General features: G+C 38.8%; 1 protein-coding gene across 1 annotated transcript in view; it reads right to left on the bottom strand.

Annotated features, from left to right (window-relative positions):
- Positions 1-1103: 1103 nt before the first annotated feature.
- Positions 1104-17329, bottom strand: part of Nsun3 (NOP2/Sun RNA methyltransferase 3) — a 42989-nt gene continuing 26763 nt past the window's right edge. The window contains exon 6 of the mRNA XM_048422570.3: positions 1104-3470. Within this exon, the coding sequence (XP_048278527.3) occupies positions 3191-3470 (280 nt within the window). The 3' untranslated portion in view covers positions 1104-3190. The remainder of the gene's footprint in view (positions 3471-17329) is intronic.

Here is a 17329-nt window from a genome sequence, read left to right as displayed (position 1 = left end):
AAAGTCATATTTACCTAATACGTAACACAAGTAGTCCCATTCAATTGCATCAAAGGATTTCTTGGCATGTAATGCAATTGTCACCATTCGTTCCGATTTTCTCTTATATTTCTGATGAGCTGCATTATTCTATACAGATAACCTGATGCTTCTGACCAGGCATACAGGCTTCTCGATAAAGGTCCATTAGGTCTTTATTATTCATTCATGCACCATGTATTCAGCTAGTTATTAGAGTATACCTACCTACATTATACGAAAGCATATTTTTCACAGTGCCACTAAGGGAATAATACGTAATTTAAGTGTAAAGCTAAATGGATATATGTAATAGAATAAAGAACGGTAGGCCACCTTGACTTCAAACCACAAATAGTATCTTATGCTTTAAAAATTCAGTACAAGCCATTTAAATGCATGACATTTATGCGTAGTCTATTTGTGAAACTAGTGCCTGCCCAGGGTGCTGATGGCAGGGAGAAGTAAATGTGTTGGTGGGTAACCTAAACTTTTATGAAGCTGTTGTTAAAGTGACTTCATGCCACAGAAAGGGGCATCAATTATTGCTCAGCTTTCAGTTGAAATTGAAAGGCTGTCCAAATTTCCATTCTTGAGCTCAACATCTGTAACAGAGAGGGAGGCAAAAAAAATACCTCCATGGGAGATTCCAATCACACGACACACTTCCCCCGAATAGGACTGAAATATTTCCGTCCTAAGTATTGATAAATCTTTTGATGCTCTGGGAATTGTGCATAAGTAGGAAACTGAATAGAGGAAAATAGGCGTAAAGGCAGCTGGTAATCTTAAAAGTTCTATAATCCATACTGGTGGCACAACACAGTATCAGAGGAAGGGCTGGCAATGGAGCCAGCTCTCATCTGGCTCCCTGATTAAGTTGCCAGTGTCCTGGGCTTTGCGTCCTCATCTACAGAGAGGAATACAAACTCACTACCAGCTGCTGCTCACTTGATTGCTTGTTTTGAGACAGTGTCTCCCTCTGTGGCCAGACATTGGGAGGCCTCTGCATGCCAACGGCTGCTTCCTGTCAACCACCACCATTCCTAGCCCATAGTTATAAAGATCAAAAAGGCAACACAGACTTCAGTCAACCATTTAATGCTCAATAAATGTTTGCTGGTTTGTTACAATCATCTTAATAAAATAAATAAATATATGTAATAAACATACATGTATTTCTCATCAGTCCCAAGAAAGTCAAGTTCAGTATCACACTTTGTGTTCAACTGAAGCTTCAAGACATTATACAGGAAAAATAAAGACATTTTGTGCTGTGAAAATTTACACTGTGGTTAAATGACACAAAGAAAATGCACTTTTAAAACTAAAAAACTAGAGAATCCAAAGACAGGATTTCAAACAAAAAAACAAACCAGTAAGTCAAACTAAAATAAACAGAACACCTTTTTTGCCATTAATTTTCTATACTAACTGAATACAGGCTCAAGGGATAAACTTTTACTTTAAACACGCTGGTCACATACACTTTAAAATGTTGTAGAGAACAAAATTTCCCTAGATAGTTCTATTAATTTGAGCCCAGTGACACAGGCTTGCAAAACAAAAAGTACACACTGAATACCTTACTGAACAGAACAAACAAACAATACCATTCTGCTGCCATGGAGTTTTGTGTTCCCTAGCTGATTTTTTAAGCTAATTTTTGGCTTGAGCCATGGCTTCACGGTTAAGAGTATGTGTTGCTCTTGCAGAGGATCACAGATAGATTCCCAGCACCTACATGGTGGTTCACAGCCATCTACATCTCCAGTTCCAGAAGAACCAAAGCCCTCTTCTGACTTCCTCCGGCAACAGGCATTTACATGGTACACAGACATACATGCAGGCAAGACATTCATACATATAAAATAATAATAAATAAACCTTAAAAATTTTAAAAAGCTAATTTCTAATTTCAAGTATGCTCTGTAATTTTCTCTCATGCTATCTTTCCATCCTTCATGCCCTCCCTTCATCCTCCCTCCCAACCTCTTTCTTAAAGAGGGTCTTGCTAGGCAGCTCAGCCTCCCAAATGCACTGCTATGTCTGCGAGCATGATTTTTATTAATAGTTGGAAAAATATGTTTGGATCCAAGTGAAGCAATATTTAAAGAAAAGTTCATGATTGAAAATTGATTCTAAAACCCTAAGCATACATATAGACGCAGGCACAAAACTTGTGGAGTTCGTGTAAGCAGAGAGAGCCACTCAGTGAATGGTTTGGGGTCTTGGTAACAGATAATTGACTCTCATCAGGCATCTCTCTCTTGTGCATTAATATGTGACATCACACTCTCATATAACATTTTATAACCTAGTGAAATAAAAAGCCCCTTCAGATTACAACTGTAAGATAATCAGATTCCGTAGTACTCATTATGACTGCAATTATGTAACAAAACACTCCAAATATAGTTCGGTTATTGCCGTTATTAATCATTCTGGTTCTGTTTCAAGTGCTTGCTTTATAGCCTGCTGGATAGACTGCATTATTTCACAGGCTGAATGTCGAAAGTCAAGCACGTGCTTGTGAGTCTGCTGTGCTAAAGGCCTTTCAACATAACTTACCCTTTCTGTTGTATTTCTGAATAAAAACAAATGGGAGGGATGAAGAAGTTGGTGTCAATGGAGTCACTGACCTTTGCCGTAAACAGAAGAGAGTCCTTAGCACAACAACTTGGCAAATAAGAAACCTATTTTCCTACGACTAGAAACTGTGCTGTTTAAGGAGCTAGCTTTGGAATACCAATTGCTCTTACAGAACAAATCTGCACATTTGATGAGGAAATGGTAATGAGTGTTGGCAGATCCAGTTTTAAAGGAAATGTTTAAAATACCTATGTCATGGGATTCAGTCCTAAGCATTTTATTTATTTCATTTTATGCACAGAACCACGTATTCTAGCTCATTTACCAAGTAAAAACAAGAATTTGATTACACAGAGCCAACACCATCTGCCCCACTTTACACAGCACTGTAGATAGACTTCGAGGAACAAAACTGGACCTGAAAATTTCTTAAGCCTATGAGCTGCACGGCTGAGTACTAACTAAACAGCATTCCAAACGGTCCTAGGAAAAGTGGCTCTGTAATTATTTAAGTACTAACACATAGTGTGCTCAAATAATATGCACATAATAACACATCAATATGGCTTACAAAACTATGTCACCATTTTCCTGTACTCATGATTTTTTTCAGTTTGGCTATAAACATTGGGCCCCAAGCTTTGCCCCTTTCTGGAATCACCAAAAGACTGCATTTCTGGTTGGTGGGAGCGAATGTGAAATCTTGGGAGCAAGTCCTTGCGAGTCCACTAATATCCACAGGCACGATGGTACTATTGGAGGTTAAGATCTCAGTGATGACATCCTGATTTTCAGCCTTGGAAAGCGTGCATGTGGAGTACACGAGGAGCCCTCCCGGCCGTAAGGCCTTAATTGCAGACCTGTGCGTAGTGGGAAAATGAGAAGGTGAGTGGGGTACAACAAGGAGAGTAGGGGACCTGAGTCAAGCAGATCACATACCAGCCTTGCTCTGCCTCAAGCTGCAGTAAATCTGGTAGTGTTCTGACCCTAGTCATAGGTCACTTACATCCTACACACAGTTTATCACTGATACCTGGGAAACAGTAACCAGAGAAAATCAAGATGGAAAGGTCAGAGGAATGAGTTGGTTGATGGTTTGTTCTTCTAAGGGTAGGAAAAGGGGGGGGGAGAACACAGATAATATTTTTTAAATCACTGAAACAGAAAACAAAGACAATAACTAAAAAGATACATAATAAATCATTGATCATACCCTACATGCTCAAGGAGGGCTATCAGGTAAAAGTCAGAAGGTATTCACCTAAGAAAAAGAGATAAGAATTTGTAGAGACATAAGGGAGCTGCTGTGGCCTGGGAAGCCAAAGACCTTTGCAGTCTACCATATAGGGGTCCTCTAAAGTAAGATCTAGCTTCCCACGGTGTGATAGCAGCAGAAAAAGTTTTCACCCTTACAATAAACCTCCTGAACATTGTTGTTTCCTTATAGACTAAAACGAATGACCAAGGCTCCCAAGAAATGATTAATCAATACAAAAGAAAAAGAACACAAACAGCAAAAATGTGGCCTAGAAAGAAACTGACAATTCAATTCAGGGAACAAATATGACAGAACAAACACAGAAAGATCAGGGAAGATGGATCACTCATAAAATAGCAACAACATAAGAAAACAGCAAGAACAGAGTTCATAGAAGTTGAACATCTGTTTGCCAAAACAAGGAATGCCTGTAGAAGCACTTGGAAGGCAATGGTAAACATATCCCCCGCTCCCCGTCTTCAGAGTAGAACAACAGGTGAGCTCAAAACAACCTTGTCCAAAATTCAAGTAACGAATTTAGAAAAATATTACTCAGAAGTTTTTGACAACAGGAATTGAATGAATGTAATAAGATAACTATCCAGAAAAGGGACAGGACAGTGCTTCAGATGGAAGGAACTCACCAAGGGGCTACCACATTCATTATTATTCATGTATCACCTATTATATGCTGAGTATTGTCTAGGTATGGGACATGTATCAATGAATAAAACAAAACAATGAAAATACAAACAATTTAAAACACCTCCTACGAGGTGTGATTTTTTCCACCTCTAAACCCAGCACTCTAGAGTCTGAGGGAGGAGTTTGAGGCCAGCCTTGGTTATACAGTGAGTATAAAGCTAGCCAGGGTTACACAGACAGGCTATCCTGTCTCAATATGCTCCACAAAAAAATCACACTATATCCAATAATAAAAGCTCAGCCCTGCAGACATACACATACAAATAACAATGTATTGCGTGAGCAGGCTGTATTTTAAATTTAGAAACACAAACATATGTGAGAGCAACTAAAGAAAAAGAGCTGCGAATTTGAAAGAGAGCTACGCAAGGGACTTGAGAGAAAGGAAACGGAAGGAGGAAACAATGTAATTACATTAGTTTCAAATAATCTAAAAAATTTCCAGGAAGGGGAAATTGCAGTCATGATGTAATGTATAAGAGAATACACTTTTGAAAAAAAAATAAAAATTATAAAAATAATAAATTCAGAGACCAGAGTGGGGGGGCTTTATTTTCCCAAATATCATATTCTCATGAACACCACCTATGGAAAGATGAGCGTGCCAGTGACTGAACCGTGCCCCTTAGACCTATACAATGATGTGAAAACACACGTCGTCTCTGCATGGGACTGAGTTTGGAAACAGGCCCTTTAATGAGATAATTCAGTTAAAACCCAATCATTGGAGAAGACACATTAACCCAATTTACTTGATATCATTATAGAAGAAAATTTAGACAAAGAGCTACAGAGAGACGGACGTGTAAGCCAAGGGAAAAGAAGGTCTTCAACCACAAAGGGAGGCCTCAGAAGAAGCCAGGCCTAGCAGTGTTCTCAGACTTGCAGCCTGTCCACTGTCCAAGTAAACGAATCTGTCAGCTACTCAGTCAGGTGCACTTTGCCATGGTGATCAAGGAAAACTTATAGAAAGTAATGTATACACATAAACACACATAAATCTATACATAGGTGTATGTAAGACTATGTGAGTTTGTATATGTAACATGGGGGGGCCGCCATTATGTAACATGAAGAGGTCGGGCCTGTTTGTTTGTGGGTTTTTCTGTCCTCCCACCAGATCCCCACAATTGTTTAGTCCCAGAGAAAATTACCCTGAGATCTCTAGAAGTTATAATGTTGATTGGCCCATTAGGTCAGGCTTCTTACTGGCTAACTCTCACATCTTGATTAACCCATTTTTCTGATCTATGTTAGCCATGTGGCTCAGTACCTTTTTCAGTGGGGCAGCTCACATCCTGCTGCTTCGGTGATCTAGGCAGGAGTAGGAGGAATCAGTTTCCTCCTCCCCAAAATTCTCCTGCTCTCTTTGCATCATTTCCACTTCCTGTCTGATTTTCCTGCCTACACCTCCTGCCTGGCCAATCAGCGTTTTATTTAAAACATGATTGACAGAATACAGACAATTCTCCCGCACCATGTATCTATTTTTATTTCATGTGTAAATTATTGGCAGGTACCATGAAGGAAACAAAATCAAGATAAAAAGATTAGGAGTGATTGGCCAGTGAGGAATTGTAACTTTAAGACTGAATAACAGTTGGACCAAACAGATGTGTGATGGATAACTATTCTACACTGCAGGAATAGCCAGTAAAAAAATCCCTGAGGCATGGCCAAGGAAAGAGGACAGATGTGTGTGGCTGAAGGCAGAGAAGACAGGAAGGGATGGGGGATGGGATGAGAGCTCAGGTGCAGAGGCCTGTGAATGCTCTGTGAACCTCACCTTACACACTTGCACTGAAATACTAATGCTTAGAATGCTGGGAAAACAGAAGATACTAAATGCTTCCAGAAGGAAAGACAAACCACCAATAAATGGCCCATCTCAGTGTTCAGGAAGCGGGCTGGTAACAGGGAATGTCACGTGACTTCCATTTGCAGCCTACCCATCAAATAAATATGCGAGAAGAATACAGAAACTTAGATTGGATGGCTCTGAAGTTTTCTTCTAGCAAACTAAAGGGGTAAGTCAAGGAGAACTAGAGACCATAAAAGAGTAAATACGGCACAGAATGGTGTAGGGCAGGAAGCCTCAGAGCAGAAGCAGTGTGTGAGCTTTGAAGCGAAGCCTCTTCAGGTGGCAAGGAGAGGGGAGGTCTCCAGAATGGCTGACAGGTAAGAAAAACCTGCAGATCTACCATGCACATCTGAGAAAGAGAAAGTTTGATGCTTTCATCTGATTTGGCTGCAGAAAAATTCTTTAGTAGAACTCCTGCCATAAAACTGAACTAACAGAAAGAGAAGTTTAATTCTAACACATTGCTCAAGTCTAGAGTAAATGATATTTATCGAGTTAAACAACCCTTTATCAATCTCCAATATTCAGAATCATTTCATAAACTGATATTAGTATTGTCTTGGAGAGTAGATAAAACCTCTGAGAAGACAGTACCAAGATTGACAACCATAAAAATGAAAACACCATCAAAGGGTACTGAGAAATAAATGAGAAGGAGATATACATGGCAGGGTCAGCATACAAATACACTTATTTCAGAAAAAGAGAGGAGGCACTTCCCTTGGATACGAGAGAGAGAGAGAGAGAGAGAGAGAGAGAGAGAGAGAGAGAGGAACCAGTAATCCAGTAATAGACTAAGAAATGGAGGTCTCAGAGCTTCTTAGGAGAATGGGTAATGTGGGCTGCAGGTGTACTACACTTATTATAAAATTCAGTCTGTGCAAATCAGTAGTCACAGATGAGCAAGGACACAGGGTGTAGGGTCCTGTACGGGAGATGAATACCAGCAGCAGGCTAGTAGTCAGTGCCTAAAAGCTAGAAAAGAAAAACAAATTATTTAGAGAGCTGGAGATGCTCTTTAGAGATTTGATAGTGACCTGGAGAATACATTAAGAACAGAAATATGTGAAAGTCATTGTCTCTGGAAACACGGGAGGAAGAGTGAAAGAACAGAAAACAACATTTTAGACACAATTATATTTCGGGATTTTTTTTTTACCTATATGGTTATTTTTTTTATGACACTACAAACGATAGGGGAGATTCAACAGCAGTATAAGTACCTACCTTTTCCACAGTCATTGTCTTTGTATCAATTTTGATTGTTAGGAGAAAACTTAATCTCCAAACAGCCTCTGCTCCGAAATCCCAGACAGCTAACATTTTCTAGCACCTAAAATTTATAGACTTCCCAAGTATTTCTTTGCTGAATAAAATCTAGGTATATGCATAGTTGGGATACTGAAATGACAAGCAGCAAATGGCAAGAAGCACTTGATTGGGAATCTCTAATGTTTTGACTAAGGTTTTGAGATCAATCCAATTTGTATTAAAAATAAAGCCTTTGTGTTATTCCACATAGTTCTTTGTTTAGAAATTAATGTAGCCAGCTAAGTTATGCAACCCAAGTTTAGAAGATAAGTTAAGGATGTTGAAATGAAAACAGCAGAAGAATGAGCCAATACTGCAACATAATAGAAATAATTAATTTGCATCAAGCCAGGAACACATTGTTGGCAAACGGTGAAGCTTCTGTGTCATTTTGTACAACTTTAGTGAAAAGAAAAAAAAAAAACCTCACTCTTCTCTGATTAAGTAATAGCTTTGTTACCAGTGGAATTAAGATTAAAACAGTCCTTTTAATGAGAATTTAAAGACATCTGCATTGTGTACGGTGTTTATCTAATGGATTTTAAAATTTTAAAAATCATACACCTATTGCCATAGTCCATACAAAATTATCTCAAATGAGTGTAGTTCAACTACAATTTTAGAAAAATGACAACACATTTAACGGCTTAAAGTATTGGAGCTATATCCCCTTTAGGCCTCTGGAGCCCACAGTTTATAACAGGATTCACGAATCAAATCAAGGTACTCCTATGCTGTATTTCCCCAGAAGCTTGGGGTGAGGAATCCTTACTTTGATCCTGCTTTGTTGTCTAGCAGCCATGCACCTTGACGAGCAGTGCTGTCACCCAGCCTGAACTCTGTCATCACAGCTCCTTGTCCACCTCTATGCCCCCTTCCCATCGGCAAGGACCTTCGTGCTGACACTGGCCCGCTAAGATACCCAGGACATTCTCCACACCGCAGAATCATATTTGGTCAAATCTAAAAAGCTTCTGGTGACTCTGATCATCACTGTTCTTATGACAGGGTGTTGTCTTATTAACAATTTCCTTCTTGGGTTTCTAGATATGAAGACCTTCCCTGACCCTGGCTGTGTACATACTGTGGAGATTGAGAAGAAAACATGGATGAACATCTTTTAGAGACATTTGAGCAAAGCATGCATGTAGGGTAGGTAAATAAATCCCCATGATAGTCAACCCCCAGGTGTGTTTTAAAGCAATGAAATTTGGTAGACATATACACTAAAAAGCTAACATTTGAGATGGAAAAGCATTTAAAGACCAGAGAGTTGAATAACATATTCTGGCAAGTCAGTATGATGTAGGCCACACAAAAAGACAAAGGAAGAACAGACAAGAAATACAGACACTGAAAAGTTAAGAGGCTTTTCCCTCCGTCATGAGCTTGTGTGCTGAGTAGTTATTCTTTCTGTTTTACTGAGAGAGGAGAAAACTAAACTACCCTGCTAACCTTCTCCAAGGAAACAATGGCCTTCTTAATGACCCTAAGTTTGCTAGGTTAACAAGATCTTAGCAAATGCGACATTATTTCCCTGTACAACAACCACTAACCACGCTGCATGAAAAAAATCAAATAACGTCGTACTGAGATGCATTATTCACCACTGAAAAGCAGCAGAGACGGGCTTACCTTCACGCTTACTTGCAGAAAGGAAACAGGCAGTGTGGTGTCATGCTAACTACAACAGAGTCAGAGGGGCTCATCCAAATACTCAAAAGTGTTCCATGTCTCCATTTCTAAAATAAGGGCTGATAAACAGTATCTTAGGCTACAAATATTATCCAATATACAATGTCCAAGTATAATGTAAAAGTCGGGGAAGTCCTTCAAAAGGAAGCACCATCCCCACAATCCAAACCTTCTCATTTCCCTGGAGCATCTATGTTCTTCTTAGAAGCTTCCTATAAGGTGCTCATTAGGCTTAAACCCTATTTTAAATAGAAAGTAAAATTCTATCTCAGAGTAGTGCTGTGGCAGAGCCAATGTTGCTTACAGGTAATAGAACAAAACACAGTGGGAAATTCTGTTAGTAGCAAGTACTACTAACAGAAATAGTGACTCAGTCACAGAATACATTCCAGTCGCCCGGTGCTTTACAGCAAATCTGGGTTATCTAGCTCTCTCCAAATCTCCCGCAGCTTTGCGGTGCCGTATGGAAAGAGGCTGAAATGCATCTTGTGCTTAAGCATCTAGTTAATGAAGCACCTGAAAACAAAGCCAGACATATTCCTACTGAGGAAACCATTACAGAGAAGAACATTTTGAGTTATTAAATGAGATCAAATCCTTACTGCATTTGTGGAAGTTTACAAAGCATATGTGAATGGGACTTCAGGCCTACTCCTCCTTACTTTACCATTAATGCCAAAATTAATGCTCTGAATCCTATAGGGTTTGTTTTTAAAGCTTTTTCAGTCTATGTGTGATAAACGCACACAAATCTACTTATGGGGAAGACCTATGACATATAGCGTAGCTATTTCTATGTTTGCCGAGTAGGTGTTAATGTGTGATTACAGAGTGTGCCTCTAACTCTGCAGGGACAGGAGGCTATCCCACACACCCAGTATGCGCTGTACTCTTCCTCAAGCCCGTTGAGATGTCTGAGTTCTGAACATACCAACACCATACCTCAAGGGTTTTGAATCAGACTTTGAACTTCTGTCTCATTCAAGCTTATTGAAGCTTATTCAAGTAAGCTTCACTGAAAAGTTATGTAAAATAGGATCTGCAATATAACTACAAATAGCCACATAGTTATCCATTGAACATTTCATTCAATTCTTGGTACAAGCAGACAACTGAAATGTTAAGGCATCAGAAAGGGTTAATGGGTATAGCTCAGTGGCAGATGACCATCCGGCATGTATGAGACCTGGCTCAATCCCCAATCAACGAGGGCAAATGAAAGAATCATCACACAGGCAGATCTACTAAGTAGACTTTGCTTTGTGCTCACCAGTGCTTTCTCATCCTAAGAGAAGAGGAAAAACTAGATTCCTTTGCTTTTGCAAAGCATAAAGAGGTACATCCCCTTGATGTCAAAGTGCTTTGATTTGTGTTTATATTAAAAAAACAAAAACAAATCAACAAGAACTCCCAGCTCTTGATTTACAGGTACTAAAGCCAGTTGTCAAGGTATTCCTTTTATCTTCCAAAAATTAAATCCTCTGCTTTTCATTGACGCTGATCATCTTTCACAGGTCTACTGACAGAGGAGCAGCTTCTGCCACCAAGAGCCCTTTAAGATGCTGGCTCAAAATCTGGGTGAGACTGTGCTCCTTCACACCACAAGAGAGCTCATGTTTAGGTCTCTAGATGGTCTCACAGAGTTCCAACTACCAGCACATGATCTACAAGAGAACTAAAAGAAAAGGCAAAAGACTACCCAAATTTAAATCCTTTAAGGAAAAACACAGTACTTTCATAACAGCATGTTTCATGACTTGGAAAACTAAAATGAAATAGAGAAGCAAATAGTCTTAAAAACCTCATTGCTATCTAAGATCCAAAGGGAAAGCAATGGATAACTCAGCCAGGACTTAGCACATGGCACAGAGTGTCCTGTCCTGTCTTCCCTATGGCAAATTTCAGTTTCAGAGAATGTTCTTTGTGGAAATACTATTAAGACCACTAACATGTAGCTGGGTGGTGGTGATGCACACCTCTTTGAGTTTGAGGCCAGCCTGGTCTACGAAGCGAGTTGCAGGACAGCCAGAGCTGTTACACAGAGAGACCCTGTCTCGAAAGACAAAGCAAAAACAAACAAACAAAAATTACGAAATAAAAAACACCTAACCTTTCCCATCTATTCTTCTACTGCCTGATTACAAAACCTGGCATTCAATGGGGAGGGTCACTGTTAATTAGATCAGAACATTTAACTGTTTTTCTGAATTTAAAAAGGACCAAACTCACATTATAATAGAAAAACAAAATAAAACAAAAACCTACCAGCACAGCAACAGTGCCACCTTTTGACTGAAGAAAATAAAGAAGAAAGTGGTTTTCATTTTCCTCTCTCAATTCCTCAAGCCCTGCCAGGAGGTAAGCGCCTTCTGTTTGTGCCATCACTATAATGTGATGTACTTTAAAATACAGGTTCTGCATCATCTCCAACTTCTGATATGGAGGTAGAGGATTCATAGATGACTCCACTCTTGAAAATATAGGTGGATGACTGAAGAATACTGTAACTAATATGCTTATATCTCATCTTTATTCATGTCTTTCTACCAACACTGTAGAATTAAGACAACTGTATCATATCATTGAATATAAATATGGACAAAAGAAAAACAATAAAATAAGAATCACATATTGCTTTAAATAACAATCTTAGCAAGCTTATCCACCTTAGAGAATTTAACAATACACTTCAAAAGAAAAAAATCAACATGGAGGACTCAGTGGTTAAGAATACTTGTTGCTTGCAGAAGAGCTGAGTTCGATTCCAAGCACTCACACTGGGAAGCTCCCCACCATCTACAGCTTCACTGGAGAGTGTCCCATGCCTTCTTTTGGCCTCTCAGGTGCATGCAGTATAGAGATACACATATTTAGACATAAAAACAAATCCTTTTCAAAAATCAAAGGTTTAATAATTTTAGATATTTAAAGTAAACATAAAAAGCCAATCCAGTAACAGATTATCTTAACCACTTATAGTCAAGCAATAGCTCAGAGATTCTGGATCACAGCACTTTATAACATATGGACAACTTGTACTGAAAATAAAACAGATTGCAATGATATGAAAACCTCCCAATCCCACTGCCCAGATAACAGTTAAACTGCAAAGATACAACACACCCTTCCAGAGGATACTACACTTGGCATATATCACTCCATAAAGACAATTTCTCTCTTTGTTTAGAACAAACATATAATGTTCCTGAATAAAACGGAATGTAGATTTGGCTCCACTGAACTTGGAGCAGGCAAGCAAAACTTGCCTATTCTTGAATCCCATAAAAGGAAGCCCAACAGAATAATCAGGGCTTTGGAGAATCTTTGTTTAAGTGGACCTCTGCTCTCTTACAGCAAAGTGTGGTTTTGCTTTTTGTGAGTAAAGTATTTTTGCTATTCTAAGTCTGTATGCACGTTCATTTCATTCCTAAGATGCCAAGAACTGGAAACATGTAGCTTAAAGTCTAACTGCCAACTCCCAATAACAAGCTAAACTGTGTAAAGGATGTGTGATCTGTCTACGTATTAACATTTATTTGATACCTAAAGATCACGGCACATGCAGTCTTGATGAAACATTACAAAGTGTATAAGGTAAATAGTCTGACTCCATTATCAAGCCAAGGGTCACAAGCTCTAAGTTACACTGCTAATTAAGGGAGCACAGACGGCCAACCTAAGCTAATATCAGAACAGGGCTACAAGCTTTACCACTGCTTCTACCTAAAGCAAAAATTAAAAGTGCTTTTAAGGAATGGAATCTAGGTAAACAAGACCTAGGATGCCACACACATTCATTTCATCATCCCAACTGCACCAAGTCTTCATGGAAGGAAAGGAAAACCTACAAGCCTCAGACATTTTAACACAAAGAAATCAGGATTTGGCAGGCCAAGGCAATGACCCGAGAACCTCAGCGTATGTTGTTAGCTATGCTTGTTTACTCATTCCTACAGGTTAAATTCTAATTAAATGGCAAGAACTGGACTGGCTGCCCTGGTGGGTTCAGGCTCTCATGACTATGGAACCTGACTATCTGATTGCCAGTACTATGTTAGGAAGTTCAGTTATGTTATTATTTATTTAAGTCATTATTACATAAAGTATCTTTTCTCTCTTATATCAGGGAGAAAAATACTTTCACTCATACTAAATCTGGTGGCATCATGCTGAAGTAGCTATAGCAGAATCTAAAATGTAATAATGCTGTAATAAGCAGTAACAGGGAACACGCTACAAAACTGCAAGTTACAATGCTAGAATGATAACTTGTTCCGTTTTTAACTTCATTGGACCACTGTGCCCAGATATTGGTTAAATAGTATTCTGAGCATATCTGTGCAGGTAGAGAGGTTAAAGAAAATTAGCATTTGAATTGAGAGACTAATAAAGCAGGCTGCACTTCATAATATGGGTGGGACTTTGAACAATTAGCTGAGAAACTGAGTTGAACAAAACATTGACCTCACTTAAAGAAGAAACTCTGTAGCAGGTTGTGATGAACTGGCAGAGCAGCGTGGGCTCTTCCCTAGGTCTTTGGCTTGCTGGTCTACCCTGTACATTGTGGACTTACTAACCTCGCTAATTTCACATAGTTTCTCCGGAGAACCCTAACTAATATGACCAATGACCTTTACTATGACATCACAATTTTTTTTAACTCACCTTTTTTGTCTCCTGATAGAGTTATCTAATTGGCATGACTCTGTAAAGTACACAAACCACTACAGGTCCAACCTTTATGCAGAAGAGAGTGGTTATGCACACTTCCTTTGGAATCACAGGGTATTTTTCAACTTCTAATTCTGAAAATCTGAGTTCTCTAATTCTGGATCACTTAGTCACAAAGGAATTGAACAGCTCCTCTACAGATCTCTAACACCATTAAAGTTAGAAGCTTAAGAGTGAGAAGAGAGCTACATAGCTTTTGATAATAGAGAGGATTTCTCTCATTCTTGTGGGTTCTCCTCATCTCGCGTGCAGTCAGCCTGCTTAGCTTAAGTCCATTCAACGTAACCATCTCTTAGAACTGGACGAGATCTAATTCTCGGACTACATTCCTGCAGCATTAGGAAGATTTTTTCTAGTCAACTCTGCGCCCAGGCAGCCACACAGATACCATTGTGAAATTAAACACCTAGTCATGGAACTAAAGCTATGCTGAGTTTTAAGACTTATGTAAGTTTCTCCCACAAAAATCATGCTTCTTTTTTAGAGTTGATGAATACTGATTTATCTGTCAAAACCCATTGCAAAGTATGCATAGTCTCTGAAAACTTCACTATGAAATGCCCTAGTACATTTTCCCCAGGCAATAAATATTCAGCTTTTTTAAAATAATGGTTTTGTTATAACCATGCTTCATGTGCCCAAGTATTTATTGTGTCTGTTTGAGATACGGTCTTGCTATGAAACTGTGGCAGTTTGGTACTTGTTATGTGGCCAGGCTGCTGTAGAATTCATGAAAACCCCCTGAATACTGGGATAACAGGCATGAATCACTATATTTAGCTCGCTTGTAATTTAAAAATATAGCAGAATAAATGAACGCTACTTTAAGAAGGAGGTCATGAAAAAATATTTAACATTGAACACAAGAATGCATTTAATTTAGGCAAACATTCAAATATTCTGAATAAAGAATATTTCAAGCAGCCTCTTAACTTTTATGCTGTAGAAGAGGTGAATATAATAGAGGCCTAAGCTTCACTTGGGAAAAAAAATACAAGTTTTTCCTAACAATTAGATGAAAAGGGTTTTTCTAACAATTAAATGAAAAAATATTTTTCTTCATGCCAACACTACGTTTCAAGTAAGTCCTTTAGTAAGAAAACAATCAGTTAAGGGGGAGAGCTAGTACTTAAAAGCAATGTGGTCTCACTTCTGGTAAAGTGGTATTGTTACTGTATTCAAAAATTTTATTTTGATTATGTGTTTAAGTGGGTATCTTTTGTGGGTTTGTACATGTAAGTGCTGTACCTGTGGAGGCCAAAGGAGGTTTTTAGATCCTCTAGAGGTGAGCTTACTAGGAATTGGAAACCATAATTCATGGGTGCTAGGAACCCTGGCAAAAAAAGCAGTGCTCATGCATAACCACTGAGCCATCTCTCCAGCCCTTATTCGGTAACTTTTAGTAAATAATTGGCCTCTATAAAAAGAACATTGTTATTGCTTTAAAAATGAGGTCTGTGATATCAAAGTTACAATTAAGTCATCTTACATACTAACTATCTCAGATCTTGCCTTTTTATTAAGAAAAGAAAAACCTTAACAGAATACATTTAAAAATGGCGGGGAAGGCAATTTAATCTAAAAATAGATCTATTTTTAAAAGAAGATATTAGCCTAATTTGATGAAATAACAGAACCAATTTAATTGCTATTTAATAGCTTGACAAACTGTAAAAGAATCTCTGAACTGACTCTCAAGGCTTCTTCAAATCTCCACCGAAATGTCCAATTCCTATGCATCCACCCACCCTTTGTCTCCCTGGGACTGGGTGGGGGTGGGGGCGGGTGGTTGGGGAAGACGTTTCATTTCTTTTACCTTTCCACCCAGGGTCTGTCTCTCTCATGGTACACTCGCACGCTCGCAGCTTCTAGTATTCCTTTCCAATTTTTCTGCTTCTGCGCCTTTCCGGGGGCTCTCATTTCTTTCCTTCCCCGCTGCCTGTCCCTCACCATTCCCTCCTCTATCAGTTTACTGTTGCTGCGGGAACACAGCAGTCTGGGCAAGGGAGCAAATCAAATATCCCTGCGTGATTATGCACTAGGACCACAGAAACATTCAGGTGAAAAGTTGGAGCTCACGTGCAATCTATCAAGTAAATGCAGATCTGAAATTAAGGTTCAGGTCCTATAAACATCAAAACACAGATATTTCTAAGCTGATAGCTATCGAGTGCTATCATCAGTTTTAAAAGTATTATTTTACAAGCCTTGAGGGTACCCTTCTCTGTGCTCACGGTATGCAATCAAATTTCTAGATAGCAAACTGTTTATTATCAAAGAAGTTCTGTAAACTCACGATAAATAAACATGACCAAGCCTGCTGGTTTCAGAGGCAGCATGCCCAGTGGCCAGACTTTTGCTAATATAAGAAACAAAACCACACTGACAATTAACCATCTCTCTTCTGGCAGGAAGTTTTTACCTTGAAGAAGGAATATTTCTTCCAGTGTGCTAGTAGAACAAAGAAATGGCATCAGATACTTCTGAAGCAGATTACAAAGAACAGGCTCTAACACGCTTAGCACCAACTTTCACTTGAGGATCTCAAGTTTCATGTATCTTTTCCAAACGCATGTATACTTTAATTACTTTACTAACTTAATTTACTTTATTATTTTATTAATATGTGCATGAGGAAGGAGTTAAGTATTAAAAGTTCTCTATTTACAATGTTTATAATTAAATATAATAGATTCAAGATTATACTGCCTAAATTAGCAAAAAGTGGTAATATAGCATTAAATCTGCCTAACTTTAAAATTGGGTCTTTTTTATATTCAAGACAGGATTTCTCTGTGCAACAGGCCTAGCTTTCTTGGATTTCACTTTGTAGACCAGGCTGGACTCGAACTCACAGAGATCTACCTGCCTCTGCCTTCCAAGTGCTGGGATTAAAGGTATGAGCCACCACCACCCAGCTTCAAGATTGGGTCTTTGATATACCAAAGGTAATCTCACTAACACAAAGAAAGAACATTTAAAAAATATTTATTTAAACAAATCAACAGAAACAACTGTCTATGTGTGCTGTGTGGGTGATGGGGGCGCGGTTCTGGGAAGAGCTGGACAGGAGAGACTAAGGTGTGGGTTTGACCAAAACACTTCTCAAACATGTATAAAATCTTAAAACAAAAGAATGGAAAACCATCAGAACCAAT

Source organism: Myodes glareolus, chromosome 2, assembly GCF_982192425.1.
Source record: "Myodes glareolus chromosome 2, mMyoGla1.1, whole genome shotgun sequence".
NCBI lineage: Eukaryota > Metazoa > Chordata > Mammalia > Rodentia > Cricetidae > Myodes > Myodes glareolus.
Note: the sequence above shows the minus strand (reverse complement) of the source record. Positions and strands in the feature narration are given on the sequence as shown.